Source organism: Lipophrys pholis (genome assembly GCF_963383615.2).
Source record: "Lipophrys pholis genome assembly, chromosome: 9".
NCBI classification, from domain to species: domain Eukaryota; kingdom Metazoa; phylum Chordata; class Actinopteri; order Blenniiformes; family Blenniidae; genus Lipophrys; species Lipophrys pholis.
In genome coordinates this window covers 14,528,282-14,553,071 of record NC_137639.1, presented here as the reverse complement: position 1 = coordinate 14,553,071, position 24,790 = coordinate 14,528,282, and the positions used below count along the sequence as shown (strand labels likewise).

Here is a 24,790-nt window from a genome sequence, read left to right as displayed (position 1 = left end):
TAAACCCGTTTCATTTTCTTGTCCTGTTCTGTTATATTCTCACTGCGATTACTGGGAGATTCAGACTCTTGTTTTTTTTTTTGTCCAGGTGAGGTGGCCCTACAACTGCAATTGAAAGAGTGGGTGATTAAGTGTTTCCATAAAGGGGAAAATAGGGCAGAATGAAAAATATTGTTTGGAAATACACCTGCTGGCTCTGCAGCTGTGCACCCCTGCGTGGCTGTCGGGCCAGTGTGTTAACAGAGTGTGTTATTGTCGACGTGTACACGTGAATTACAACCCCACATGTGAATCCATGAGGTCTGTACATGGAAAATTACATTTGTACATGTCAAAGAAAACAAAAAATAGGATTTTTCCATGTGCTTTTATTTGAAAGGCTCCTTTCTTGTGTGTTCATGAAAATGGATGTTTCCATCAGCGTTTACCTTCACTGAGAAGTTTTAAATCAGAAAGTAAATCGACAGGCTTTTTAGGGTTTAAGGGGGGAAAGGTTGAGAAACACCATTTCAGGCGATTAAGATATGAGCCAAGGTAGCCCCAAATTGTTTTTAACAATCCAGACATGATCAAATATAAAAGGTAAACGGGTTCTTGAGCTATTTTCACCTGAAAAATAGAAAATCTCTCAATAATAACAACTACCCGGAACAGCGTCTTCAACCAAACTGAGCGCATCTAAAAGATTCGGTGAATTCTCTCTTTAACAACTCATGTCATAATTTTTCATTTGCTGTCTTTGAGGGCCAAAGATGAAGACACCCCTGATTTAGAAACTATCCAAACTCACAGAGGGAGTGTTTGTTGTCGCTCTGAGCGTCTCCTCCTGCGCCGCCGCGTTTAACATCCGCCTCGTGTGACGTCACGCTCACCTGTGGGTGGGTGTCGGATCTGGGATTAGCTGTAGCCGCAGGTAAAAGCCAAACACTGGCAGACTCGCGGCCAAACTCTTATCGCTTTTACCCACACGGACGCGACGAAAATGAGCTGAACGCCGCCGTCCCGTCGAGAGGCCAACTTGAAACCCTCCGAGGAGGGTCGTGTGTCCCGGGAGCGGTGGGAATCCGTCTCTCTCTCCGGTGTTTGAAGCGCGAGCAAAACGCTTGTCCCTCTCCGGAGACTTCCGCGGTTTATTCACCGGACAAATTACCTGGGATTGAAAACAAAAACAAAACGCAACTACGACCGTTTCCTCTTATGCGGTAAGTAGAAGATTTGCAAGGCAAATGAAGTTTGGTTACATGTTGAATGAACTGTTCTCCACATTAGGAAAATTAATGATGGCAAGAGTTCTTATCAAGACGGTAATCAATGCACTTTGTTTTGATTTACATTCTCTGATTGTCATAGAAATCACTGGAATCCATGTTACTTTTGAATACTAGTTAGTGTGATTTATCCTGTTGTTTGTGAGTGAGCTGTAAACACCCCCCCCCCCCCCTCTCTCTCCACCCCCCCACAGGTCCCAGGCTGTGTGAGCCATGCCTGGCCACAGCACAGGGCCCCCCCAGGCGTACCGCCACCACAAAAGCCACAACTCCAACTCCAGGGCGGAAAAGTACCGTCAAACACGGTCTGCGTCCAAGGAGAGCTCAGCCAGCCAAGACTCCTCCAGGGACCCTCACGGAGATCACCCCCGGGAACACCACGTTGACCCCTCCCGGTACTCGGAGAACAAGTACGGCCGCAGCAGGCGCCACCCGCGGAATGGTACGGCGCGGGGCTCGGAGACCATCGGATTTATTCCGGGGTCGGCAGACAACGCGCCCCCCAGCAGACATGCCTGTGGCTCCTGTGCCTCGATGGGCTGGAGCGGCTGTAAGGCTCTTATCTGCTGCGTACTGACCTGTGGGTTTTACGGCAGCCGGGAGCCGTGTCTGCCTGTTAACGAGAGCTCCACAGACCCTCTCCCTAAAACAAGCGGTGAGCCTCACCCACCTAACGGCATTGCCGTTTCCAACCCCACCTGCGGAATCCCTTTGGAACCCAGTAAGACGCCCAAACCCTCCAAGTTGCCCATGAGCGGAAGCTTCCACTACCATGACGTGCGCATCGCAGGTCAGACTGTAAAGTATCCAGCCCCTGCCCCTAAACGGACCCGTGCCCCTACTAAAGGGGAGAACCAACGGCCAGTCAGCAACACCAGCTTGTTGTCTTGTGAGGAGTATGACGATGACAGGAGCGACACGGGCACAGACATTGACTCTCTCATCACCAAGAAGCTGCTGGAGCTGTACGCGCTGCATCAGATTGACCAGCTGGCCAAGTGCACCTCCGACTCGTCGTTCTCCCGCAAAACCAACGAGATCAGCGAGCTCATCTACAGCATCGCTCAGGACTACAACCTGGAGGAGCAGGAGGCCGAGTGCAAGCTGGTGCACGGAGTCATCCGCATCAGCACGCGCAAGGGCAAGAACAAAAACCGGGGCCACCAGTCAACCGGGCAGCGCCCGAACGCCAGGAGCGACGGGACTCTTCCTGACAGCGGCAACGAGACCATGACCACCACCTTCAGGAGCAGTGATTGTAAGAACATCCAGATTTATCCCAGATGAGCATGAATATGTTTGTATATGTTCTTTCTCGTACAGCGAGAAATCTCCTTGCTAAACAACCCCGGCTGCAACGTACTAGGTATACCAAACATCTGACCGGTCTTCTCTTAATGACTCATAAATGTCTGTTGGAACGCAGCTGAAGCTCCTTTGTTTGGCTCATAGTTGTGAGAGCAAATACTGCAGGCATTCATCCAGGCGATGGCCTAGTGAGCAAATGGTTTATCTGATGCAAGTTCACACAGGTCTCCACACAAACACTGCACCGTGAGGTGACCAGATTAATAAAAAAAAAATTAAAATAAAAAAAGGGGAGCTTAATATCATTTTTTTGAAACTAATGTTTATTTTGTCTGGTTTGTTCCCTGCTGCAGTCCCAGAGGTGAAAGTATCGGAGCAGACGCCCTCAGATGAGCTGGCGAGGAAAATGAGGCACCACAGCGGGAGAAGTGAGTAAATGTTGGGGTTTCTCGTCCTGAATGGTTTATGTCGTCTTTTTCCGTCTCTGCATTAACAATGCTCATATTTCTTAACCCTAATGTGCTGAAGGTTGCTGCCGCTTTCTCCGTCCTGGTCAGGTGTAGGTCTAATTACCCCCCTGCTGTGTGATTCAGAGTGTTAAGACCAGTCTTTGTGCCTGCTGCAGCTGTAGGCATTTTCTCACCCCCTCTCTACTTTCCAGTAACACAGTGAACAGTGAAAGCCCCACATTCCTGCCCTTTTCTGTACATATTACAATCCCTGGCTCATTACATGTCTCCTCCCCATCTCTTGCCACCCAACACCTGCCCATCAGTCCGGCTCATTCTGCCCCCCAGCTCAGTGGCCATGCTACACCAGCAGCCAAAGCAGCAGATCAAGTCACATTAAATATACGCCACATAATGCTTACTGATTTATAATGTCATTTTAGAGAACAGCTCAGGTAACGGCTGGATTACCACACAGCAGGAACTTTTTTTTTTCTTTCTTCTTCTTCTTCTTCTTCCTTGTTGTCCAGCAAAAGAGGCTGTTTAAAAAGGACGAGGTTTCCTGTTACACGTCTTTGAATGAGCGAACACCTCGTTGTGTTTCCCAACTTTCACATGCTGGATAAAAATCATCAGTCTCATGTCTCACTTCAGTTTTTAATTCATCTTTTTTTTTTTTATTTATTCCTCTTGCAGCGTATTCCTCCAGCGCCACCGCGACCTATTCGCCCTACCACCATGACACCGAAATAGACTCCTCAGGTGCTCCTCTGCTCTCTCTCTGAATGACAATACAAACAAAAACACCTTTACTGACACTGGATGTGGTCGTTTTCTTGGATGGTTTGACCGTCTTGCTGTGGGTCTATGCTGTTACTTAGCGGAGCACCTTTCACCCTGGGTGCTTCGACTTCTGCCACTTTGTGATCCGTCTCAAGTTTGCAATACGAGGACCCTCTCAGCAAATTTTTTTTTTCTTTTTTTTTTTTTTTAAACATAGCGTTGACAATTTAAGTTTTTATGGACGAATGCGTGTGTAAAGTGACGGTCGTCACTATAAAAACAACGGTCCGGAGGTCGGAGGATCGAGCCGGATGGAAGAAGAAGAACCGTCGTCCTCATTCTCGTCTTTGTTTATGCTAGCCATTGTGCATGTGCGGCCTGTTTGTATGAGTGCATTGACTACTGCCACTTTTCTTCTCTGTTAAGAGAATGCATGTTTTTACCTGGAAATCTTATTAAGCCATATTTTGTTGCTTCCTTTTTATTTTTTTTTTAAACTGGTGTTTCGACACATTTTTGTATTAACCTTTTAGCACAATTTTTTTAATAAAATAAATTTAAAAAAGTCTCCATGGCTTATTTTTTTTTTCCTTTTTTCAGTATAGACACTTATCTTGTAATGAGGCCTGATCTCAACTCAGTGAGAAAATAATGATTGCTTGGCTCGTGTCGTATTGTTTAGGTGTAGGAAGTGCAGACACTTAAGCACATGTGCCCAAATTATACAGGCTAAACGTCAGCGGCCTAATTAATTTGAGAGGCTTTATTTTCCCTGTACATCAACAAACATTGCCTTTCGCATACTTTTCTGTCTCTTTAGCCTACTTCTTCTTATCTTTTGGATTATTGTTGTCAAGCTCATCTCCCTGAGGTCACTGTTGTGGCAGGCAGGCAGGCAGGCTTTTTTTTTTTTTCTTTTCCACCCTCAGCTAAAGAAGAAACTCGTTTGGCTGGTTCTGACAAAATGGAAATAAAATCCCGGGGTTTGTCTTTTCATTTATTGCAAAGGGGAGAAGCCGTTCAGGGAATCGGCCTCATTTCAGGAACCTGTCTTTAAATCCTTCTTTGGAACAAACCAACTAAGGGTGGCTTTGCTTATTTTAACATGCTGTCTAATTAGTCTTGCTACAATTACCCACAAACACACAATTACAAATTTACACCATGGAAAGCATGGCGTAGTTGTGCAGTTATTACCATTCATTACCAAAGTTTATAGGCATCTATTAATTTTTCAAATTGGAAATTACAGATTTCTTTTGCGTTAAATGTGACTGAAGTTACAGTTACATGCTGCAAAACAACCAAAACTTGGATTTAGTTTGTTTAATTTTTTAAAAACTGGTTTCATTTCATTCAAACGCAGATTAAAAAGGCTCACAGCCCTGAATTTTATCCCAGAGCAAAACTATCAAAATATTAATTAACGTGCATTACCTAATGTATGTCTTTTCAGAAAAAGCTTCTTCTTTTTTTTCTCACTCAGTCACTTTTGAAGAAAGCCTTGCTTATTTTGTGTGGTGCGCTGCAGTTGCCCTATGTAACCCCATTTCCTCTGGCTCTCTGCCCCCACTGGAACATTCCTGTTTTACCTGTATGAGGTGTCATGTAGAGACAACTGTTTCACAACAGGCATGCCTGAAAGGAGAGTGAAATCTGGAGGCCCTGCGCTGAATAAAATCCTCTAAATCCTGCAAGTCGTTCACGGGTAATTCAGCGTGTTACTGCAGACTTTATTTAAACGTGTGGTAATATCATGTACAGAGTTTTAAGGTGAGGACTGTGTGTGTGGGTGTGGGTGTGTGAGAGAAAGAGAGAGAGGGAGAGAGAGAGAGAGAGAGAGAGAGAGAGAGAGAGAGAGAGAGAGAGAGAGAGAGGGAGGGAGAGGGAGAGGGAGAGGGAGAGGGAGAGGGAGAGGGAGAGAGAGAGAGAGAGAGAGAGAGAGAGAGAGAGAGAGAGAGAGAGAGAGAGAGAGAGAGAGAGAGAGAGAGCCAATGCCCGTCACTAAAGTCTCTGTTTATCTGCGAACTGTGTAATTTACACGGTTTTCCACGAGAGGGAGTTAAAGTACCTCGAGAGAAACATCAGAGCTTTGTGGATTGCAGATATGTAAACACAAGTACAAACTATCACAACTACATTTATCCATTCATCCCCCTGAACATGGATTTATATCACTCTTAGTAACTACAGATTTTTCAGATTAAGAATTAGTAAACCCTGATGTAAGCTGAAAGATGCAATTTAGGAACCAGCGAGAAGCTTTATTAAAAGACTTTAGCGAAACAATTGCAATTGTTTGGTGAAAGCCTCGGAATAGTATGCCAGAGAGGATACTTGTGTTTTGTTATCCCCCCAAATAGCACCTTTCAATGAAAGATTTCTCAAAACAATACACAATAAAATAAAATAAAAAGTCATATCTACTACTTTAATATGGTATTTAGGAATATATTGTATATGTCTGTATTTCCATTGTTATTGTATGAGTTTTATCATGTATTTTCTTTAAAACTACACAGTAGTGTAGTGGCTGGCACCCACCTCATAGTGAGAATGTCCCTAGTTTGGGTCCAAGTTCACCTTTCTGTGTGGTATTTGTGTGTTTTTCTTATTATGAGCGTAGGTGTTTTCCTCCTCTAAGTCCCCAAATATTTTTATTGGAGTAATTCAGTGTGAATCTAAGTATGTGTGAATATCTGCCTTCCTGTGTTTGGCCCTGTAATTGAATGGTGACATGTCCATGGTGCATCCTGACTTTGCTCATAGTCTGCTGAGATTGAGCACACAATGAGCCCAGGTGGGACAAGGTAGGATAGAAGATGGCTGGATGGATGTTTGGATTGCCAATAAAGTAGCATATGTGGCATGAAGATTAAAATAACCCATTAAAAAGAGGGTACACAACAGATATATCCCACCACCCTATTTGATAAATTATAATTGAACATAACCTCTATCTATCCATAGAGACAACTGACAGTTTAGTCGTGACTTGTTGATACGCTCTAAAATATAAAGACATTGTAAATTTGGTTGACTTGAAGTTCAGCCACTAAGACCTCAACAGGAGTTTCCCCTCCCTGATCAGTTTGCCCCTTCCTTTAAAAAAAACCTGTGATTACATGTGACAGAAGAGAGACATTTTTTTGGGCTTGTAGGTATGAGTCCATTCAAAGCATGAATGCTTTGTCAATGCTTTCCCTCTGGCCGTGGATAGGGCTTCTTATGTTCAATGAATGTTTCACATTTAACATTTTTGAAGATGATTTCAAATCAGAATATCACAGTTAGGTTCGTGTATAAAAATATATTTATTTGAAACGCTCTGTAAAAGGACAACAACACTTATTTACAACCATGAAACAAAGAGAAAAAGGTCTCCAACCTTAAGATCAAGTAATGACAACAGGTACGGCCTGTTTTCACTGGGTGAAATGTCAAGATAAAGTTCGGCATTGTCTCTATAAATAAAGGGTTCAGCTTCCTTTTGTTGAAGTTTTTTTGTGAAGACCGTCTTTTCTTTATCTGCAGAACAACATGTCGACCAGCAGCTCCAGCAGGTCAGCCTGGCCTATGACTTGCCGAAAGAAGAGTTCAGTGACGAGGCCGGGGGTGATGCTCTGCAGCATGGAGGCTGTGACCAGGATTCGAGCGAAACGCTCCTGATTCCCCGGGTGAAGAAGCTGGACCACCTCGCTCAGGGCGTGCTGGGCTTCCTGCTGCAGGCCTTCAACAAAGAGGCTCGCCTTTAAATCTGGTATGTCTGTGGATGGTAAACAAAAGAAAGAAGGGTTACACACGCGTTTGATGCATTTTCACACGGGCCATTAAGATTTACCAGTAAGAACTATAATAAGGTGTTTTGAAGTCATTCAATACACACCTGGGTTAAATATCGTGGTCCCTTTGAGGTATGCATATTCCTTCGGGCTCAAATCCAAGCTCCAAAACTTTCTGAGGCATGACTTGAGTTTGCTGACACCAGTCATGGTGGGCTGCTCTCTTTCTAGCTCGGGCCTGTCCTGACGGTTCAGGAGAATCTTCTTCAGCATGCTGTCGGCTGGGACGTCTGTCACCTCAAAATCCACGTGCTCCTGGGCCAGACCCAAAATGAAGAGGGGAGCCCAGCAGCTTCTGAGCAGCGTGAACTGGTCGTCTGGCGGCAGCTGGTTAAAGGAAGGTAAGTTCTTCATGAAGTGGAGAGTTTTAACCAGCACGGCTGAGGCCTCTTTGCAGATGTCTGAAGGCCTTTTCAGGCACACAGTTCGTCGCACCTCACAGTTGCATCTGTGAGGCGCTGCGCTGTAGGGGAGGTCGTCTGCGCCGCGTCTGCTGCTATCCATTTGGCTGAGGATGTTGTAGAGAATCGGATTTGAGAGCCTTTCGCTGTTGGTTGAACAGTGACATTGCTTATCCATTTTATACGGTAAATAGGTAAATGTAGGTGTCCTGGTACAGGATGGGTTCTTCATGAGCTTGTGAGTAGTGCCTGTGCTACTGCCAGTGAGCCTGTATTTATAGGGCCGACCCACCTTTCGAAGCGGACCTTGACTTGTCAATACACTCGGTGAAAAACAGCCGTGTGCTCTGCCAGGTGACTGATGGAATAACCCTGGAAAACTGATAAGCTTTTCTCAATGAAAAGAAGCTGCTGGAGTAACGCCTGGGTATCAAGTAAGGTTGGGCCTTATCTCCCAGCCAGTGTCATTAACCCAGGCCGTACCAAGCTACCAAGGACTGCAGAGGTAATCAGCCGCATACTATGTCCCTGCACCCTGCCAGCTCACACCTGTAGTGCTGGACAGAGGCCAAAGCAGTACAGGGGCTTTGAACTCTAGGTTGAATCCTTGCTGGAGTGTCATTTTTAGTTTTTTATTGTTTGTATATACTCGTTCAAAATCAGTAATGGGATTTTGAAAATTTAATTTAGTGAACTTTTGGTATCTTGTATAAATTTAAATGCGTTTTGTTAAGTTGGTGTCTTTCAAGTTGAAAACACCTGCTACGTCAAATGATTTACATCTAATGGTCCACAAGGAAAAAATTCAACACTATTCGCTTCATTGAAGTCTCAATGATTTGAAGATTTATATTTGAAAGAATGCAAAAATGCCCTGTTTGCAGTCAGAGATGTTGACAGCTTTAAAGATCAATTTTTATTATGAAGATAGTGGTTTAAAACATTTCTAACCTTGTGATTGTATGTTTGTTTGTTTTGTAATACTGTGAGTTGCCTCTAAAATCAGTGGTTGTTGTAAGAGACATCATTTTTTGTGGTCTAACAATTTCACCCACGTGAGGCAAGATAAGAAATCAGGATTGATCATTTAGCTTCCTGCATTGCTCTTGTTTTTATTATTAATTTTTTTGTAAATTGATTTTTAATCAATGGATGTATTGGGTAAAACGTGTCAAAAAAAAAAGAAAAAAAAAGAAAAGTGGTGTGCTCTACATGACATGAGCAGGTTGTTCTCTAGCTAATGGGGGGCCATCCCTGTTCACAGCTTGGATTATGGTAGCTTCTAAAATACATGTTTACATATGTCAGAGTTATGCTGAATAACCTTAAAAAAATGGAAAACAGATGACACTGAAGAGCTTAATGTACTGTTGTCGTGTTCGGTAAACTTTTGAGCAGGCAGAGAAATGATGATACTGATGAGTTAATTAGCAAGAAGACATTTTAACTCACTACTAGATGGGTTTGGGGTAAAAATCTCCACAATATTTTTTAGGAGAAAAGTGAGTTTAAGGTTTGATTTTATTGCTCGTATATTCAACTAGACAAGTCATTAAGAATCAGGTAGGAGGGAGACAGGAAACTGACTGAAAGGGAAAGTATGTTAGGATTGTTCGCACATTTTACAATCAGTAAGTCATTTTAAAACAACAATGTGATAATACAATATACAAAACAACACGCATATGCTACAGAAGGAGGTACTCAGAAGGAGCTAAAAATAAAGATCTTGAATGACTTCTTGCTTATAGATACAACAGACTGAAATCACAACCGACTGGAGAAGGCAGGAGATATAATAACAGGTAAATGATAATTATGCTTATTTTATATGAGAATTAACCAGTAAGTGTCACAATGGGTGTGTAAAGATGGTCAGCTTACTGGAGAATAGTTATGTTAATCATGTTTACCAGTGTTTTGCAGAGAAGGTAAGAAAAACAGAATCTAGAGAGAAGCATTTTGAATCCTTGACACTAGGCTGAAGAGAACTGCAGAGAGGAGGGAGCAGGACAATCAAGATTTGGAGTTTCCTGTACACCAGCTCAGAAGAGTGATACCCTGATAATTGGCTATCACTCTCTTGTTCTCTCTTTTGTAAAAGCGGATTACCTCACCGGTCTGTGAATAGGCACTTTACCTATGAACCTCAAAGTCTGTTGCACATTATGTGATTGGCGGTCAACAGACTCTGGAAAAAAAACAAAAATTAAAAAACAACCGCTAAGTGTTAGTCTTCTTGTCTAAGAAACCAACTGTTTCTCCTGGTTATACAGGAGTTTGGTTTCAGAGCGGACGCTTCACTTGGCGGTGAACCAGACTATATCGTCCCGCTACCTATCAAACTTACACCCCCCACATCAGGAAGGCAGCATGTCTGCTGGGGTTTCGAATCCAGAACTGTCTGCATCTGATGACCTGAGCAGAAGCGTATTGCTCCCAATGGCATAGCTACAACAAGGCGATAGAGAGACAATAGACGATAGACAATACAGGAAAGGAAAATAATGAAAACATTAATTATCACATTGAAAACGCCGGTCACACTTTTGACCCTTTCAAAAATAACCAAGGGTGAAATGACTGACTGGTAAATGACCAGAATGGTTGAGTTGAAAGTGTGTTAAACGACCATTGTCGTAAGGGGGGAAAAAAATTAACGATTTTTATAACACACAGATACTTATGAAAATCCACACAGAATTATTTCTTTCTCCCTTCTGGGCAAAGTTTTTAGTAATGGCAATGATTTTTGTGGAGTGACATACAGTTTTGCTGTGAGAGTTCACCTTGAAATGTGGAAAATCTAGTTTATGATATGTGTAACAGGTAGTGCAGCGTCCTGATTGCCAATCCATTTTTCCCAATTTGTTATCTTCCCCGTGCCTGGCACGGAGGTTTGACACTGATAAGGAAATTACTTTATCACAGCCACAAATAAACAAACAGCCCGGAGATGATCTCATTTAACCTGAACAAACAGCAACATTTAGACATTCACCACTTTCAGACAGAGGCTGGCAGCAGTGACACAAAGTAACACTGTTCCCTTTTTATTTTTTAAGATCTGAATCACAGAACTTTGGAGTCAAGGTCAGTTCATAAAGTAAATGACTGCAATAAAGACATTACATGCCAGACACAACTGGCAGCACCAATCACTGTTTGTCTTACTTCATTGCTCTCTTACCTAATTCCTGAAACGGGGTAATATACGGCATGTGTGTCCACAAAAACTCAATCTCCGCTTACGGTGATATGAACATGATACACTGGGATTATTCATGTTGGCCACACTCGCAAAAGCTAAAGTTCTTATTTTGCTGCTTTACATACATAATGAAGTGCATCATGTTGTCTTCAGGAATGTAGGGTGACCTATGATGCACCCAGCAGCCATCAAGCTTCACGAAGCATGCTGACAGTAGTTGTAAACTCTTGCGATAAGGCGTGTGTTTATGGAGGTTAGGAGCAGGCAGAGACGGGCACGGAGGACAAAGGCATATCTCCAACGGGCCATCAAAAATAAAATGTCCTTCAATCTATAAGTGGAACAGTTGTCGATTCTGAGATCAACAATATAAAGTAGTTTATGTCTGACCAAGCATGATGTAATGACTGGAAACATCTTAAGTCTCCAAGTCTTTTTCTTTTTCCCTTTTTTTTTAAAAGAACTTTCATTCTGAATAAAATATGTTCAAAACAGTGGAATACATCAGGCCAGTTACCTCTGATTGTATTATTTTGTGAAGAGTTCAACAACAGCTTCCGAGAAAATCGAATTTTGTATGATTTTTAAAAGAACTGCGACAAACTAAGTTCTAAATCCTAACTGAAATATTGACTTCCTATTGCCTTTTATTTCTTCCAGTTTTAGCTTTTCCATGTTAGTGAACTCTCTGCATGATGGACATCATATCTCGAACATGACACCTGACCTTGACCCACTGCTAATACGGCAACGGTTCATTTGCCTGGCTCGGTTTTCACGAGGTCAACAACCTGAGATCAGTTTAACAGTCAGACTCGCAGACAGGTCTGTCTTTTTTCCGGAAATTAAACATTTTCAGGTTCTTCAAATATTCTTGTCAGGTTTTACTATCACAGTTGGTTTATAACTCCACAAATTCATATATGATGGACTCACTAAAAAAAGGGGAAATGATTTATCTAATCAACTTTTCTTCTTCTACATCTAAAAACTTGTTCTACTGGCAGAATATTTATGGAATAAATTATAATTATTCAAATGTTTTTTTTGATTCATTTTTAATTAGCATAAAACTCAATGAATATAAATTCATTGGGTTTTTTGCTGGTTTTTTGGGGGGCTTAAAGAGATTTGAGGCATTGACTTTTGTGCTGCTCAAGGGAACATCATACAAACCTACATTATTTGTAATATTGTAATGTTTTTTAAACGATAATTAACCTTATCTAATTATATTAGAACAAAGTAAGGTTAGTTGATCATCAGAACGCTTATGCATGCAAAATACATTTTTCAAAATTAATATGATAAACCAGAGAGGCTGTGATCAATGCACAAAATGTGTAATATGACGTGTAAAATGATGTCAGGGTCCAGACACCTCAGACCGGTTTTACAGCTTACTACTATCAAAATACAATGATAAAAGCTGAGGTGAAGGCCGGATAAAGCATCAGCCCCTGGGTTATTGAACTCTGCCAGAGCATATTTCCCAGTTGCCTCACCAAAAGAGGTTAAAAACACATGGCAATGTGAAACACTTTTAAATTTTTTCATTTTGGTCAAATTTTTTAAGGCCTATATTCTGGTTGTTTTCTGTGTCAAAACTCAACATTCAAGATCAAAAAAGCTTCAAAGTTATGTTCTGTTAACTGTGATTGGACACAGGCCCTTAGTTTATCGTCACTGTTTAACATTTTTTATTTGATTGTTATCAAAAGAGCAGAATTCACTTTAAACGCTGAGGGTTATTCACATTCACTTTCTGATCTGACGCTGCTGGATAAGACAGTAAAGAGCTGTGAGACAAAAGAGAAAAAAGCTCCTCTCAATAAATTAATGTCAGTCTAGTTTGACAATAACAAAAGCACTACTTGTTGCGTGGCAGAGTCCATCTATCTTTGTATATGCGGTCACGGCAGAGTAAATAATATAAATTTGAAAGGTTTTTCAGTAAATACTTCCATTACATAATCTTTGTTGATTACAAATACCACATTAATAAATGATTCACTCCATTGAGGTTTTGATAAATGATTAGTCTTGAGACAAATAAATGGATACAGTGATTAGCTGGCTTAGGGAATTAATACAGCGATCGCATTATGATGGCAGTTACAGAAAATTACCTGCTTTTTCTGCAGACTTCATACCAACACCCTTAATCCAGTTCACAATAATATAAAGCTCACAACTAAACAAAGTCTCATGCTAGATACTGTACAGCCCTAATGTCTGTATGTACACATCTCACAAAAAGCTAGTGACATTTAACTTTCGGGTTAAATGTATTGAAGACATCCTCTCCTAAAACTCATTGAAGCAAAAGTCAATAACAGTGGAGGATATACCACAACAAAGAATCTCAATGTCTCTGTAAATTACCCCAGCATGCCAATTGCACGCTCCCGCAAAGCTTGTGGCCCATGGTGGCGGTGGAGTTGTGGTATAGGCAGGTGTATGTTATGGACAACGAACACAGGTGCATTTTATTGATGGCATTTCGACTGCACAGAGATCGTGACGAGATCCTGAGGCCCATTGTTGTGCCATTCATCCACGACCATCACCTCATGTTGCAGCATGGTAATGCACGGCCCCATGTTGCAAGGATCTGTACTCAATTCCTGGAAGCTGAAAACTTCCCAGTTCTTGCATGGCCAGCATACCCACCGGACATGTCACCCATTGAGCACGTTCGGGATGCTCTGGATCGGCGTATACGAGAGAGTGTTCCAGTTCCTGCCAATATCCAGCAACTTCGCACAGCCATTGAAGAGGAGTGGACCAACATTCCACAGGCCACAATCAGCAACCTGATCAACTCTATGCGAAGGAGATGTGTTGAACTGCATGAGGCAAATGGTGGTCCCCCCCACCAAAAAAAACCCTGAAATTCAGAGTGACCTTTTATTGTGGCCACCCTAAGGCACACCTGTGCAATATTCATGTTGTCTAATCAGCATCTTGATATGCCACGCCTGTGAGGTGGGATGGATTATCTCGGCAAAGGAGAAGTGCTCACAGATTTAGAAAAATCTGTCAACAATTTTTGAGTGAAATAGGCCTTTTGCATACACAGAAAAAGTCTTAGATCTTTGAGTTCAGTTCCTGAAAAATGGGAGCAAAAACAAAAGTGTTGCGTTTATATTTTTGTTCAGTGTATATGTGACTTTCTGGAGGGATTTTCAGTCTCTCAATATGACTCAACAAATGTCACAAAACAAAAGTGGCAACTAATCCAGGATGTGCCCTAACTTTGGCAAAGCAAGTGTAGAATTGTGATTAATGGAGGGATATGTAACTCTTTGCATGTTTCATGGAGGTTACAGTGGTACGAAAACACTTGTGACCTTTGCATGAATGGGTCATTATATTTGTTGTAACCACAATGTACTTACAATTCCACCAAATATTTATAACAGTTTTGGATGAAAACAGATTTTAACTTCCCCACTCCAGCGTGGTGGGCATAAACTTGCAGGAGCCTTAAAGCGGATATGACGTCATCTACAACTGTTCTTCCGGTTGCGTCTCCTCTTCCAAAGGATAAACAAACATGGCGGACTCTGCGACTGAAGCTCCGGTCTATTTCGTTATTAATAACATTCCCGTGGCCTTTCGCTCCGCAGACCTGAGGAATTACTTTAGTCAGTTCATAGAAAGTGGCGGTTTCAAGTGTTTTCACTACCGCCACCGACCGGAGGTCATCAGAGACTCCAAACCGGCCGAACACGGTGGACAGTGTGACAAAGACGGTGAGACGGAGGAGGACGGCTCTAAAACGTCCGAACCGGAGGAGCTCACGACCTCCTGTTCCATACCGAAACAGGCGGGGAAGTCCTGCTGCTGTATCGTGTCAGTCCACCCTAAGGAAGCCGAGAGGTTCATGAAGATGTATGCGGGGAATCACTGGATCAACTCGAAGGGGAACTGGCTGGCCAATCGATGTGTGATCCGAAGAGTAAAACTCTCACTTGATAAAGGTTACCTATTACTTTCCATCCAACATATATCTAACAAAAAGACATTTGTGTCAATGGCACGCAGTTGTTACTTTACGAACGCCTAATGACTAACAAGAGCATTCAGACGTTCTCCACATTGTTACTTTACGACCACAAATTAAAAACTATTTTACTGTGATTTTATGATAGACCAACACCAAGGTATCACATTATAGTGAAGTGGAAGGAAAATTACATCCATCGAGCTTAATCATCTGCGGGGTCAGGGGGCGTAGGAGCCAATCCCAGCTAGAACAGGATTCACCCTGGGCGGGTCACCAGACCAGTCCAGGATCAATCCTTGTTCGCTGACCCTGCACAGTATATAAGCAGTATAGACGATGGATGAATGGAACATTGGTCCGGTATCTTTGCGCACACAATAAGTACAGTTGTTTTCACTATTATTGGACTCCCAACTTCTCGTACATACAGTATATGAAAGAAAACAAAACACATGCAAAGTCAAAATATATACAAGATTAATGATAGGAATCTATAAGCAAAGGTGAGAAATTAATCACTAGTTGATATAACCTTATTTATATAGCACTTAAAAATGCTTTACATCAACAGACATGAGTTTAGCAATGAATGCAGAACAGGATTGATGAACAGACACAAGGCAAAGAGACACACCTAAACGTATCATTAAAAACTTAGGACAACAAGTAACTGGAGTTGCGCCATAAATGCTTTAATGGATGATAGTGGCGAAAAAGAAGATCTTTATTTGAACTTGTTTACTTGCGATGTAACACTTTCGTAATTCACACGGTTGTATACTTTTCTTTTTCAGATGATGGATCATTCCCCTATAAGACAAAGTATGAGCAGCGCCATCATGTTGCACTTTCGGAGTGCTTCACAGAGGCTCACCTCAAAAGTTTATCTGAGCTGAATCCGCCCGCTCTGATGCAGAATGGGAATGTTGGCACGTCGGTGAAGGTGTTTCTCCGGCTCATCCAGACCTGCCGCCTGCCTCCGCGCCTCATTCGGAAGTTGGGCTTGACTTTTCCTAAGACCAGCTCTAACCGTCGCTATGGCAATGTACCTTTTCAGTACTACAACAGTCACACAGTTCCAGCCACAGAGGAGACTGTTTTCACAGCTGCTGGACATGAAGTATCAGGACCGGGAAAATTAGCTGCTTCACTGTTACGAAAAACAAGACAGCCGGCCGATCAAACAGAAACAACAGAGACTGATGAGGTACAGGAAGAAGAAGATGGAGAGGATGCACGGTCGAATGCAGATGATGTAAGTTATAGCTCCAATTGATCACTACCTTGATAGTATGCTCTGCTGGTCTGAATAGAAGACCATCCCACCACAAGTTTTGAAAAACATTTGAAGCCCAAAATTTTGTTCTTATCAAAACATGAATTTTACTTCTTTTTTTATATAAAGATGATAAAAAAGCACATGGCATTAAACACCAGTTGTTCCCATTTTAAAAGAGCGGTAACACACTCACACGAGTGTGCACAAAAATGCACACATGCCTCTGCTTAATAACACAACTTTGCCAGACCTAGTTTGAGGAAAACTCGTGTTTACATCAGGATCAATACAGTGTTGTTGTTGGAATTTGCAGCCTGTGTGCTTCCTGAAGCTGCCATCATGCCCTTGCAGTGGTTTGCTTATTATTTATTTGTTGTGTTGTAGGATGATGACTGCTGCGAAGAGTGGGAGCGCCACGAGGCCTTGCATGACGACGTAACGAGCCAGGAACGAAGCAAAGAGCGGCTATTTGAAGAAGAGATCGAGCTGAAATGGGAAAAGGGCGGATCAGGCCTGGTGTTCTACACGGACGCTCAGTACTGGCAAGAGGAAGAAGGAGGTAGGCGACCAAAACACTTTTCAGACAAACCTGTTTTAAATAAGACAAACACAGTACCTCATAGTATTTGTAAGTGATTGGTGTGATTCACATTTCTCCCATAGTCAGTCGATGTCAGACTGAGCTTCATGTTTTATTATGATGTTTAGTGTTGCAGGGTGTTTGTTTAATTTTTTTTATATAGGATCACCTCATGGCTGTTTATGTTAGTTGTTTTTATAGTAGCTGCTGCTTTATATGAACTGCTTCGTGTGTTTTCATTCACGTGTGCTTTTTTCTGTTCTGCCTTTCAGATTTTGATGAACAAACCACAGATGATTGGGATGTTGACATGAGCGTTTACTATGATAAAGGTATGCCAAACCTCAGTTGCATGTCTGATAACATTGATTTACTTTGAACACCAAACTGTTGTTAGCCCTGCTGAGTCAGATTTTTGACCATGTTCTCCGTCTGACAGATGGAGGTGACATGGATGCCCGTGACTATGTCAGAATGCGTTATGAAAAGAGGCTGAGGGATGGTGTCATGGATGGCTCCGGGCACAATCAGGCTATCGGCAGCTTTGAAAGATTCACTAAAGTAAGCATGTCAAAACATTGTGTTGTTTAGATGAATATTTAGAAACACTGTATGCTGAATATTTATTTCTTTGTGGTTGAATTAGGGCGTTGGTCGTCGTGTGATGGAGAAGCAGGGCTGGAAGGACGGAGAAGGACTGGGAAACAGTCAGGCTGGGATTCCTGAAGCCCTGGAGAATGAGGGTCAACATCCTAATTGCAAAAGAGGGTTTGGGTGAGCATTAATAAGGAAACGATATCCATATCCTGTACAACATCACAGCATGGGAATGAGTGGGTTCTGATACAGTTTTTCTTTTCTACAGGTATCATGGAGAGAAACTACTTTTACATTCTGCTAAAAAGGCCAGGAGAGATTGGCATATAACTACAGTCTATGATCAACCCAAAGACATAGATGGAGGCGACACCTTGCTGCGAAGACAACCCAACTCCAGTTTAAAGTACAGAGGGTGGCAACCAGGTGGCAGCATTGGACCATATAAAAAACAATAAAGCTTGTGTTATAACTATAGAAAATATCATCAATGTATATTTTGTTTATTGACTTACTTGTTATTAAAGTATTTTCAAACTATTTCTATGTCTTTGTGTATTTTGTTGTTGAATTTCAATGCTGACTCACTCAATATCATGCAAACTCTTTCTACATTATACTTTACTTGAATAATCAAATAAGATACAGATTGCATATTTGTATCAGGTAAACTTCAGGCCGAAACTGATACCTATGATACTGTTTTACAGTGAGACAATTATGGTTGAAAGTGTGCTTCTATGTTCTTCAAAAGTTTGGAAGCATTATTATTTGCCACCTTTTATAACACACATCCGTGTAGCCTGAGCTTTAATTTCTGAGCATCACAGCAAAATATGACCATACATGTGACTACACTGAACAGCATGAGCAGTGGTCCAGATTTGCTGATGTGTCTTAGGCACCACTGACTGTTGCACTACTGACTTGTTGCACATTCCAGAGAAGTGAGCTCCTTGTTAATTATACCCCACTGTCAGAGTGACTTGTCAGGATATAGAAAACCATGCCAGTTAGAGTTAACTTAGATAAGTTTTTTTTGTTTAACGTATGTATCTGAAGTTCAACTTACTCAGTCATTTGGTACTGCACATTTTGAATCACTATTCACTATTATAAAAGACATATTCAAGGTTTAACTGAACCTGAATTCCATAAAAGTTGAGATACACTGCTAAAAACGACTTCCTGTCCTTTAATAACAATAATACTAATACAGTAATAAAAAAAATCTCACTTTGATGATGGAGAGCTAACCACTACAGATCTAAATCTCACAATGTAAATAACTACATTTTAAGAACATCTAAATCATAATGTAATTCATGTACAAGATATATATACCCCAATTACTGTTATGCAAATCAAGATGTTGTTAAATATGATTCTTGATAGTTTTTTTTACTATCAAAAATATGTCCTTCTCTAAAATATAAATATATATATATAATTGCAATTAACCATAAGGAAAAAAAAGCCTTGTGTTAATACGCATTTATGAAAGTATGAGCCCAACGTTGCTATAAAATCTGCGACTAATACAAAATTAAATAAGCCATGCTACAACCTATTTAAAAGATAAAGAAACTCCTCTTACAGGTGGAATGGCACATCACGCTATTTTCCTGTTTTTTGGAACTCATGCTATAGTTTATGTTTCGTGGACGGTCAAATAGAGAGAGGTTAATGACGTTAATAGGAGATTAAATGAATAAATATGCGATAAAAGATAGTTTGCGTTTTGGAGCGCTTTAACTGTGAAGAGCGTCCGCTCTGTGACCCGGATGTACTCTGGAAGCTAAGCGTTAGCTTGTTAGCCTCATTTCTGAAAACACTTCGGCGGCGAGCGGTAATAATCATCACAATAACACCATTTCAAATACAGCCTTCTTTTTCATCCACGATATTAAGAAAACAGGCAGCTTTCGCTGTTCACTTATAGTTTGTATTGTTCACGCGCAAACGCTTTAAATCGACACAGTTAGAAAGTTTTACTGACAACTTTACTGAGCGGTAATGATGAATATTTATTTTACTTATTTAAAGTGGTGTTTGGAGCAATTGTTTTCAAACTATCCGTAGATATAAATGTGAGAGTGTGTTTTTGTCTATTTTTGTGTTTGCTCTGTGACGTATCAGCGGGATTTTGCTGCAGACCGTGAACCTGAGATGGATGGATGAATGGATGGATGGATGGATGGATGGATGTTTAACACATGTTGGACAGGTGTACGCCGGTTTTCGTTGTATTAACGAGAGACTTTGGTCCCCTCAGGTCTCCCTTCAGTTGGATGCTGAGATCCTGCACAGGTGACCACATGTGGCCCCTCTGACACCCTGGTCTCATCTGGACAGGAGCCTCATCCATCATAAACATGTCCCTCCAGACAGGGGTCAAACCCTCTCTGCGGTTCGGCCAGGTGGTCATTGGCCCCCCGGGCTCAGGTAAAACCACCTACTGCCGAGGAATGCAGGAGTTCCTCACTCACTTAGGACGCAAGGTGGTGGTGGTGAATATGGACCCAGCCAACGAGGGATTGCCGTACCCCTGCGCTGTGGATGTCTCCGAGCTGGTCACTCTGGACGATGTCATGGAGGGCTTAAAGCTCGGGCCCAACGGCGGGCTCCTCTACTGCATGGAGTACCTGGAGGCTAATCTGGACTGGCTTGAGAACAAACTGAAGCATCATGGTGACTGTTACTTTTTGTTTGACTGCCCTGGACAGGTGGAGCTCTATACCCACCAGAGTTCAGTAAAGAATATTTTCTCACAGCTGGCTAAGTGGAATTTTAGGGTGAGTGTCCTCAGCAGTCACACCACACAATGATCTGAAGTCCTTTAAACTGATTGCTCTTCCAGTTATTGTGTGCCTTAGGGTTTTGATCTTTAGATTATTCTTGGTCGTTATGATCATATGGTCATTTTGTCACGCTCTGGACTCTTCTAGCTGACAGCAGTGCACCTTGTGGACTCTCATTACTGCGCCGACCCGGCCAAGTTCATCTCGGTACTGTGCACCTCTCTGTCCACGATGCTGCATGTGGAGCTCCCCCACGTTAATGTTCTCTCCAAGATGGACTTGATAGAGCAGTATGGCAAACTGGGTACGTAAAGGGCTTTGAGAAAATTTTTTAAGATGTTATCATTTTGTATTTTTTCACACAACATACAAATTTTTCACACTTTTGACCATATGTCTCCTGTCTGTACTCCTGCACAGCTTTCAACCTGGACTTCTACACTGAGGTCATGGACCTGACTTATCTTCTCGACCACTTGGCAGCAGACCCCTTCTTTAAAAAATTTCACCATCTCAATGAAAAGTTGGCAGAGGTCATTCAAGACTACAGCCTCGTCTCCTTTGTGCCTCTCAATGTGCAGGTATTTCCCACAAGCCTAACAGAATGGTGACGGTGTACGAAATAAAGCGGCTTCACAGTGTGTCTCAGCTAATTACCTGAAATATATTAGTGGGTAGTTTGTGTAAACTGGTCATGTCAGATTTAAGATGAGTATGCTGAACCTTTGATCCATTTTTGTGGATGGACTTTCAAAGTGTGAAGTGCCCAGTGGGTGTCTAGACTGAGTTGAAGTAGGTCCAACAGTTAACGTTTATTATCATCTCAGCTCCTGTGGCCTCTTGTAGAAGTTCGTCGCCTCATATTTCATTGTTTGAAGGAATTCATCATAAATCGCTATCATTGTTAGAAATTGAAGTTTGGATCAGCTCCTTGCAGATAGATTGAAGTGAGCTGACGGCTCACTGCAGTTGCTTTCAGAGATACTTCATGGAGAATCATTTGATGGTGTGTGTGTGTGTGTGTGTGTGTTTGTCCAGAGACAAGACTTACAACCATTGCACACATGGGATCGAGTAATTCATACAGGAAGCATGTTGGTGCTCATTTCTAACATTGTGAAAATGCAGCCCTGGTACGCTCCTGTTTTTGACACCCTTAGTTAAGCAGCTGTCAGTTACCTTGGTTACCTCCGATAATCCTGAGCCATTTTAAAAAGCAAAACACTGCTTTTGACCTCGAGGAAGACAAAAGTTAGGCATTTGTGAATTTAATGGGGGCTGAACAAACTTGAGTTTGACACAATATCATATTGCTTCTCTTCATGCGGAAGTTCACAAAGTTTGGTGTTAAAAAACAAAGACATGTTATAATAATTTAATGTCAGGGGCTACACAGTGGTGTAGTCGTTAGGACAGTTTCCTCACAATATGATGATCCCGACTCAATTCTGGGTAAATGTGTGGATCTGCATGCCCTTTATATAGGCTTCCTCTCAGCATCCAAAGCTATCACACACTAATCGGTGACCCTTATGAATGGCTGAGGAGCTATGCAGCCTGTACCTTACTCTTAGCCAGATGTCAACTGGAATCAGCTCCATTTCTCATAAAGCCGACATAAGATGGATATCAATCAGATTTTCTCCTGTGGTATGTTGTCAGTGGGTCTTTTCACTGGATTTTGCTTGATCTTCTTTGGGTTTACAGGACAAAGAGAGCATGATTCAGGTCCTGCGGGTAGTGGACAAAGCCAATGGCTACTGCTTTGGAGACCTGGAGGAGAGGAATCTGCAGGCCATGATGTCAGCCGCTGTGGGGACAGACTTCCAGTTCAGCTCGTATCCTTTCCTCATCGCTGCAGTGACTCACTGTGACTCATCGTATTTAAAAAATCAAACCTGGAGATTGTCAGGAAGTGGCTGAAACACTTGATGACACAATGATGACGATGCACTTCATGACTTGTTCTGCCTAAATTAGCCAGAATTTCACAACTAACAAGTTTGTGTGTTTTCCTTTACATCGTGAATCGCCAGTACTCTCGGTGTGCAAGAGAGGTACGTTGAGGCCAGTGGACAGACTGTGGAAGAAGAAATAATGACGCTTTAAATGAGAAAATCAGAACTGGAGATGCTTAAAAGAACCCCCCCCCCCCAAAAGAAATAAAAATTCATTACAGGTGCCGTTACACACAATGGCTGACATTTTCTGTAAATTGTCTGTGTATTTTTTGAATATACCTGAAGTTTAGAATGTTTATTAATTTTGAATTGTCCTATATGAAGAGACCATTAAAACATCCATGTGAAACTTCCAGTGGTGCTCGTATCTATCACCATGTTCATTTTGAAACTTTAATAAATGAAACTAGTCTTTCATTTTCAATGTTTTCCTTCCAGACATGTGAAAAGCATATACAAAAAACATGCATACAAGAAATCAATGCAAATGTCAATATATCTACATATGCAGCTATTTGCGCATGTGCGTGGACACGGACACACACACACACGCACATATATTTTTATAAACCTCTTGTAAATAATTATATCTATATGTTATGAAAATTTGTTCACACAAAATAAACAATATATCCAAGGATAGACACATACATACGTTTATACATGTGTTTTCTAATGAACATTGTTGATTAGTTGACTACATTCAGACATCCATCCAATTCTATACCACTGCAGCTGATAATGGATGAAGGCTGGTCCACCATAGGTGGGTTACTAGTCCACCACGAGGCAAAAACAGACAGATGATCATGAAACCTCGCGTCCACATTTATTATCCATCCACGGATCAAACTGTTTTTAGGGCTGTGGGAGAAAACTGGAGAAAACTCAGGCATGCACAGCATGAACATGCCAAATCCATACAGAAAGGTCTGGCCTGGACTCAAATCTCCAAACCTCTTTTTATGAAGCAAATGTGCTCACCACCACATTGCTGCCCCCGCATTTAGACCAACATCGGTTCTCATTCCTTATATCCTCCTGTGCTTGCGTTCATCAGTAAAGCAAACGTCTGATTGTAGGGTGCTTGATATGGAGTGTATTGTAATGGGATTTCACACTCTATATTGCCTCCCAATGCCTTGTGATATTGGCAGAATGTTGTGTTCAATAGAAATTGCTTTGTGGAAAGTTTAAGATAAATGGCAAAGAGCATAGTTGTGCAGTGACAAGCTGGTTTGTGAAAATCAACCCCTACTGTCCATTGTTGAATCTTTCTACAAGCATCATGTGGATCCAAGACATTAGAAATAGTTGTGATTTTCTTCAAACGCGCCCTTTAGTCGTTGCGCGTACTCTTCCACCAGCAGGTGGCGCATGCGCCTGCAAATCCTCCGTCCAGCTCCACAGAAATCTGCTCCATTTCTTCCCGGAAGCCCGAGCAGAAAAATTAAGTCAGGCGGGGAGAGGAAGCCACATTAAATCTGTGTTTCTGCACAACTGGCCCTGTGTCTGGTCTCTAGGATGGAAGATCCTGTCTTTCTCAACGCAACTTCAAACTCTCCCTCTTTACTTTACACTGTTTGCAGTGCTGTTGTTGTACTACCCAGTCACTGTCTAATATCACATGATTGTGTTCTGATCCAACCTGTTTTTATCAAAACTGGCGCACTCTGGCGCACAACACACAACACAAGGCTTCATGTCCTCCTCCTCATGCAGGGTTATAGTCAAGACTAAAATATAAGCCTGATCCTCTTTGCGGGAAGTCACATATCCTCCCTGTGCGTGCTGCATGGTGTGCTCATGAAATTATAAGTGGACGACGTGCGGTTCTTTGCCTGCAAAGCCGAGTGTGCGTTAGGGGGGTGTGTCAGGCACAATGTTAAATTGTGTTTCGATGTTTGTACATGTGATCAAGTATGCCTTCTCATTGGTACTTCCTGTCTTTTTTCCCTATAAGCCCCCTAGAGGTAGATGTGTGTGTGTGTGTGTGTGTGTGTGTGTGTGTGTGTGTGTGTGTGTGTGTGTGTGTGAGAGAGAGTGTGTGTGTGTGAGAGAGCGAGAGAGAACGCGCGAGCAAGAGAACAATACACGTGTGCATGTGTGTAAGTGAGAAAACAAGTGTGTGTGTGTGTTAGAAAGACAGCAAATGTTTGTGTGTGTAAAGCAAAAATATTGTATTTATGAAAGTTTGTGTGTTTGAATAACAGCAAGGGACTGTGTGTGTGTTGGTCTCTGCTCACAGTTTTAATAATGCGTGTGAGTGTGTGAGAGAGAGAGAAAGAGAAAGGGAGA

The 24,790-nt window shown here is 41.9% G+C and overlaps 4 protein-coding genes across 5 annotated transcripts; 3 read left to right on the top strand and 1 right to left on the bottom strand.

The window, feature by feature from the left end:
• The first annotated feature begins 881 nt into the window (after positions 1 to 881).
• kdf1a (keratinocyte differentiation factor 1a) lies at positions 882 to 5,502 on the top strand. The gene is made up of 4 exons (XM_080470836.1): positions 882 to 1,202; positions 1,463 to 2,526; positions 2,930 to 3,004; positions 3,722 to 5,502. The coding sequence occupies exons 2-4, from the start codon at positions 1,482 to 1,484 to the stop codon at positions 3,808 to 3,810; spliced, it is 1,209 nt and encodes a 402-aa protein (XP_080326962.1). The 5' UTR covers positions 882 to 1,202; positions 1,463 to 1,481; the 3' UTR covers positions 3,811 to 5,502.
• Positions 5,503 to 7,332: 1,830 nt separating this feature from the next.
• On the bottom strand, positions 7,333 to 8,229 carry nr0b2a (nuclear receptor subfamily 0, group B, member 2a; the record flags this gene model as incomplete). The annotated part of the gene is made up of 2 exons (XM_080472114.1): positions 7,333 to 7,574; positions 7,695 to 8,229. 2 exons carry the CDS (start codon positions 8,227 to 8,229, stop codon positions 7,333 to 7,335), a joined length of 777 nt encoding a protein of 258 aa, XP_080328240.1.
• A 6,565-nt stretch (positions 8,230 to 14,794) lies between these two features.
• Positions 14,795 to 18,270, top strand: gpatch3 (G patch domain containing 3). Its single transcript, XM_080472411.1, has 7 exons — positions 14,795 to 15,248; positions 16,069 to 16,529; positions 16,938 to 17,112; positions 17,406 to 17,465; positions 17,573 to 17,694; positions 17,780 to 17,907; positions 17,999 to 18,270. The coding sequence occupies exons 1-7, from the start codon at positions 14,822 to 14,824 to the stop codon at positions 18,186 to 18,188; spliced, it is 1,563 nt and encodes a 520-aa protein (XP_080328537.1). The 5' UTR covers positions 14,795 to 14,821; the 3' UTR covers positions 18,189 to 18,270.
• A 1,232-nt stretch (positions 18,271 to 19,502) lies between these two features.
• gpn2 (GPN-loop GTPase 2) lies at positions 19,503 to 22,910 on the top strand. Of its 2 annotated transcripts, none has more exons than XM_080471983.1 (6): positions 19,503 to 19,579; positions 20,006 to 20,525; positions 20,679 to 20,835; positions 20,952 to 21,112; positions 22,239 to 22,369; positions 22,568 to 22,910. In XM_080471983.1, exons 2-6 carry the CDS (start codon positions 20,106 to 20,108, stop codon positions 22,638 to 22,640), a joined length of 942 nt encoding a protein of 313 aa, XP_080328109.1. In that variant the 5' UTR covers positions 19,503 to 19,579; positions 20,006 to 20,105; the 3' UTR covers positions 22,641 to 22,910. The 2 variants fall into 2 exon arrangements, with proteins under 2 accessions (XP_080328109.1, XP_080328110.1); XM_080471984.1 differs by having other exon boundaries at positions 19,517 to 19,743.
• The last annotated feature ends 1,880 nt before the right edge of the window (positions 22,911 to 24,790 follow it).

Excerpts from the sequence above, each read along its gene's own strand:
- kdf1a (XM_080470836.1), top strand. The coding sequence starts at position 1,482 with ATGCCTGGCCACAGCACAGGGCCCCCCCAGGCGTACCGCCACCACAAA. Across the intron at positions 2,527-2,929 it reads CACCTTCAGGAGCAGTGATT|TCCCAGAGGTGAAAGTATCG; the intron begins GTAAGAACATCC and ends TCCCTGCTGCAG. Across the intron at positions 3,005-3,721 it reads GAGGCACCACAGCGGGAGAA|CGTATTCCTCCAGCGCCACC; the intron begins GTGAGTAAATGT and ends TTCCTCTTGCAG.
- gpatch3 (XM_080472411.1), top strand. The coding sequence starts at position 14,822 with ATGGCGGACTCTGCGACTGAAGCTCCGGTCTATTTCGTTATTAATAAC. Across the intron at positions 17,113-17,405 it reads CTGGCAAGAGGAAGAAGGAG|ATTTTGATGAACAAACCACA; the intron begins GTAGGCGACCAA and ends TCTGCCTTTCAG. Across the intron at positions 17,466-17,572 it reads GAGCGTTTACTATGATAAAG|ATGGAGGTGACATGGATGCC; the intron begins GTATGCCAAACC and ends TCCGTCTGACAG.
- gpn2 (XM_080471983.1), top strand. The coding sequence starts at position 20,106 with ATGTCCCTCCAGACAGGGGTCAAACCCTCTCTGCGGTTCGGCCAGGTG. Across the intron at positions 20,836-20,951 it reads AGAGCAGTATGGCAAACTGG|CTTTCAACCTGGACTTCTAC; the intron begins GTACGTAAAGGG and ends ACTCCTGCACAG. Across the intron at positions 22,370-22,567 it reads ACAGACTTCCAGTTCAGCTC|TACTCTCGGTGTGCAAGAGA; the intron begins GTATCCTTTCCT and ends GTGAATCGCCAG.